Here is a 5011-nt window from a genome sequence, read left to right on the forward strand (position 1 = left end):
GATTCCTCCTCCTCTAACCCTGAACCCCCAGGGTCTGATCCTTGAGTGTCCGTACTGACTAACCGTTCGCTAGTATCCGATGGGGCAGACGCAAGCGAATGCCTGCCCACGCTCGATCTCCTACGCAACTGGTCGATGTGCCTGTGCACTACCTCACCGTCGGACCCCTTTACTTTAAAGTTACTCGTACCGAGCACCTCTACTACCTGCCCCGGGATCCATTTCTCTCCTTTAAGGTATTGCCTATACCAAACTGTATCGGACTTGTCGAAAGCCCGATTGGCCCCGCTTGCCGCCTCCTGCTGGCGCTGCTGCGCACTACGCACTTGGTTCTCCCGGTCCGGTCTAATTGCGTCGAGTCGGGTTCGTATGGGCCTGCCGAGTAAGAGCGAAGCCGGGCTTTCGCCTGTCGTACAGTGTGCAACATTACGGTAGTAAATAAGAAATGACCACAGAGCCCTGTTTACGTCCCGCTTCTCTTGCAGCGCTTTTTTAATTATTCTCTTAAGCGTTTTTACCGCGTTTTCGGCTAACCCGTTCGACGACGGGTGGTACGGTGGAGTGAAAATATGTTGTATTCCGTTGTATCGGTTAAAGAAGTCGAACTCTTTCGAAGCGAACTGCGTACCGTTATCCGTGACGATCTGTTTTGGTATACCGAACCGACTGAATAACTCGTTCAACCGATCAATTAAATAGTTCGCCGATACCCCCGTCATATGGAACACTTCTATCCATTTCGACATCGCATCTACTACGACCAAAAAAGATTTTCCCCCTATTGGACCCAAAAAATCTAGATGGAGGCGGGTCCAGGGCCGCGCGGGCCAGGGCCACATGCGAGGTGTCTGCCGCGGCGGCGCATCGGCCTGCCCCGCACACACCTCGCACTCCCGGCACGTTCGCTCCACCGCCTCGTCCATGCCTGCCCACCACACATAGCTGCGGGCAAGCGCTTTCGATTTTACTATCCCCATGTGCGGTTCGTGAATTACTTTTAAAATTTGACTTTTACATTTTTCGGGTACCACCAACCGGTGGCCCCACATAACACACCCTAATTCCTCGTACAACTCATTTCTCCGATTCCAATACGGTTTTAAATTTGTTAACTCACATTGCGCGGGCCACCCGTCCCTTATGTACAGTAACACCCTAGCCAATATCGGATCACGTACCGTTTCTCGTTTGATCTCATTGTAGTCTAAACATAATGACTCCTGGACACAATGTAAATACGTCTGTTCGGGAGGTGTCGGCTCACTTTCCTTATTACCGCCGATCGGCAACCGCGACAGACCGTCCGCACTATTTTCCTGAGTTCGGACGTACTCGATGTCGAACGAGTAAGCCGAAAGAATAATTGCCCAACGCTGCATACGACTAGCAACCATTGCGGGGATACCCGTGTTCGGTCCAAAAATTGACACCAGGGGTTTGTGGTCTGTTCGTAAGGTAAAATGTCGGCCGTATAAATATTGGTGAAATTTATTCATGCAAAAAATTATAGCCAATGCCTCGCGGTGAATCTGTGAATAATTTTTTTCGGCATCGGTCAGCGTGCGCGACGCATACGCAACCGGGCGCTCGCCACCGCTGCCGGCGTCGATCTGCGTCAGCACGCCGCCGATGCCCCGCCCGCTTGCGTCGCACGTTACTACTAATGACTTCTTAGAATCATAGTGGGCTAGAGTGTCCACACTACTTAATATTTTTTTTATTCTTATAAACGCATTTTCACATTCGGACGACCACACCCACTCTTTATCTTTTTTTAACAATTCATATAATGGAACCAATCTACCACTCATGTTCTTTATAAATTTACCATAAAAATTTAAAATACCCAAAAAGGAACGTAGTTCCGAAACATTACTCGGCCTTGGTAATTTCACAATGGCTTCAATTTTAGTTGGGTCCGTTTTTATGCCATCCCTACTTATTATGTAACCTAAATAACGAATTTCGTTTACAAGAAACACACACTTGTTAGTTTTTAACTTCAGGCCAGAACTGTGTAGTCTTCTAAAGACCTCCTGTAATGCCTCCAAATGCTCGTTAATACTTTTGCCGCCGATAATCACGTCGTCTAAAAAGATCTCGACATTTGAAATTCCGCGTAATAGGTTGCACATAATGCGCTGGAAAATTCCCGGACTCGACGCCAAGCCGTAAACCAACCTATTATACCTATATAGTCCCCTATGCGTATTGATAACGGTATATTTTTTTGTATCGTCTAGCTCAACCTGGTTATAGGCCTGTGACAAATCAATCTTAGAAAAGAAGCAAGCTCCGCTTAACCTAACCATTAAGTCTTCGATCCTCGGCAAGGGATATCGATCGATTAGCAACACCGGATTTAATGTTGCTTTATAGTCAGCGCAAACCCTCAAGGATCCGTCCGCTTTATTTACCGGTACTAGAGGCGAAGCCCAATCGGAGCAGTCGACGGGCTCGATGACGCCGTCGCGCAGCATGCGGTCCAGCTCGGCGTCGACTCGCTCGCGCAGCGCGTACGGCAGTGGCCGCGCACGGTGAAACACCGGCGTCGCCCCCTCCCGCACGCGCAGTGTCGCCTTACCGCCCGTAAAGCGACCGAGTCCGCCACTAAACAACTCCTTATACCTAGAACACAGTTTATTTAAATCATTAGACCATTCAATTTTTCCATCGTTCAAGCCTATTTTATGAAAATTACTTAACATCGGGACTTTTATTTTTAACTCAGAGAGCCACTGTCGCCCGAGTAGCGATGTATTGCCGCCAGTAATAACAAATAATTCTAACCTTTTTTTGTGTTCCGCATAGCGAACCATCGGTTTAATTAAACCTAACGGCTTTATCTTTGAACCGTCGTAAAATTTTAGGATCAATGCACTATCTTGTATTCTATGATGCTTGAAGTATTTGTTATATGTATCCGCACTTATGCAAGATACGGCCGAGCCGGTATCAATTTCCATATTAATAGTAACCGCGTCAACTACAACGGGAAGACTCACCGGTCTGTAATCGTTTAGGCACAGGTGATGGAAGTTCTCCTCCAAGTTATCTCCGTCCAGGTCTTCCGCATCCGCGTAGTTCACGTCCGCGTTGTCAGCGCCCCGCCGCCCTCCGGCTATGCGTGCGCCCCGTTCCGGACACATTCGCCGCAAGTGACCCTTCCGCCTGCACCAATTGCACACATAATTACGGAATCGACATACCGCATACCGGTGATCCGTCCCTCCGCAGCATGAACAAGCCGCATAGCGGCTTCCGTTTCCATTGCCTCCGGCTGATCCTCCTCGCCAGTTCACCGCACCGGCTGACCCGCTGTGTCCGCTCGCCGCTCCGCCACGTGGACCGGGCGCGCCGCTCCGCGCCCCCTTCCCTCTTATTTCCTTAAGAGGAACGCATGCATGCACTGCCTGCGTCACCTGGCTACCACCGTCCAGAGGTTTCTCGACCGCCGCTGCATCACGCTCGGCCGCTTCCAATGTACTCGCTATTTTAACTGCCCTCGTATAGGTCAAAGTGTCGTCCTCCGCGAACAGGCGCTGCCGTATGACGTCACTTCTTAACCCACATACGAATTGATCACGTAGGTTCTCGTTAAGATTTGTCCCGAAAACACAATACCGTGACAATTTCTTTAGTTCCGCCACGTATTCTGACACATTCTCCTCGCCAGCCTGTCTACGTTGTCTGAATTTGTATCTCTCCGCGAGCACTGAAGGTGTCGGTTCTAAATGCTGTTGCAGTAATTCCACTGCTTCCTTGAACTTGAGCTCGGACGGCTTCCTGGGGCTGGATAAATTCACCAAGAGTTCATAAGCTTCCTCGCCCATTACCGCGATCAACGTCGGCAGTTGTATCTCCGCCTTGATGCCGTTGGCTAAGAAATACATCTCGAGCCGGTCAACGTACGACGCCCACGCGCCACTCCGCACGTCGAAAGCGCCTATCAGACCCACAGACATTATCGCACTTGTTTACACCGCGCAACACTCTAACCGCTCGAGCACCGCACAAAATACCGCACACGCGAGTATTTCGACTATCCTCGTCGCCACTGTAATGTTTGCAATAAAACACTGATATCAAGTCCAAGGCGTATAATTGACTGTATAATATCCTCTAGTGAGAGGTACTTTTACATATAAGTTTCCTAGATACCTACATCTCAATTAGTTCTGGAAAATAGCCGTATCACGCTCTACTGGGATCGATCTATTATTACGGATAGGACTATTGCTGCCAATACAGTAATAATAGATCGGTCCGAGAGCAGTGTAATGTTGGTCGATATCTCTATCCCAAATAACGAGAATCTTGAGAAAGCCGAAAATGAAAAATCATTAAAATATTTAGATCTCGCTCACGAGGTTACCGCCATATGGCGTATGAAATCGACTACCATTATTCCGATAGTTGTTTCGGTGCACGGGCTAATAGCGAAGAGCTTCGACCAACATCTCATGAAGCTCTTGCTAGACAGTTAGATTAAGTGCCCGATTCGATTCAAAATCAAATCGATAGTTTTGGAGTTATTTCAATACATACAAAAAACTTTGCACTTTACAATATTATATTATAACTGCACGACTGGCTACCTAATTCATTTTTTTTTTCATTCTCAGACCTGACTTCGAGGTTTTAGAAAAAACCCAAAAATCAAATAAAACGGGCATTGTCGTTGTCAAACATCGCGAATCTAAAACAAAAATATCTTTATGTTATATTGGTATCGTAAGTATGTTATTTATTGTTATTTAGTTCAACATTTTCTGCCTTTACTCGTACATCCGAAATGTCAAGTGTTTGGGACTACTAGAAGTACCTAAGAATTATGATAACACTTGCATTTATGTAAAATGTCAAGAAAACAATTAACGATATTTCGTAAACTACAAAATATAATTATAAAGTATTTTAGTTTGTAACGAGGTGTATGATGTTTGTTTATATCAAAAATTTCAAACGTCTAGCTTTATCTATAACTGTCATATTTATAAAATTATCAAAG

At 46.7% G+C, this 5011-nt stretch overlaps 1 protein-coding gene across 1 annotated transcript; it reads right to left on the bottom strand.

Moving 5' to 3' along the window:
- Window positions 1–2: 2 nt before the first annotated feature.
- LOC106101655 (uncharacterized protein K02A2.6-like) lies at window positions 3–4105 on the bottom strand (the record flags this gene model as incomplete). The annotated part of the gene is made up of 1 exon (XM_013280964.1): window positions 3–4105. A coding segment is annotated over exon 1 (3963 nt), but the record flags the coding sequence as incomplete, so codon positions are not given.
- Between the last annotated feature and the right edge of the window lie 906 nt (window positions 4106–5011).

This window comes from Papilio polytes, unplaced genomic scaffold (assembly GCF_000836215.1).
Source record: "Papilio polytes unplaced genomic scaffold, Ppol_1.0 DF823968.1, whole genome shotgun sequence".
Classification (NCBI taxonomy): Eukaryota; Metazoa; Arthropoda; class Insecta; order Lepidoptera; family Papilionidae; genus Papilio; species Papilio polytes.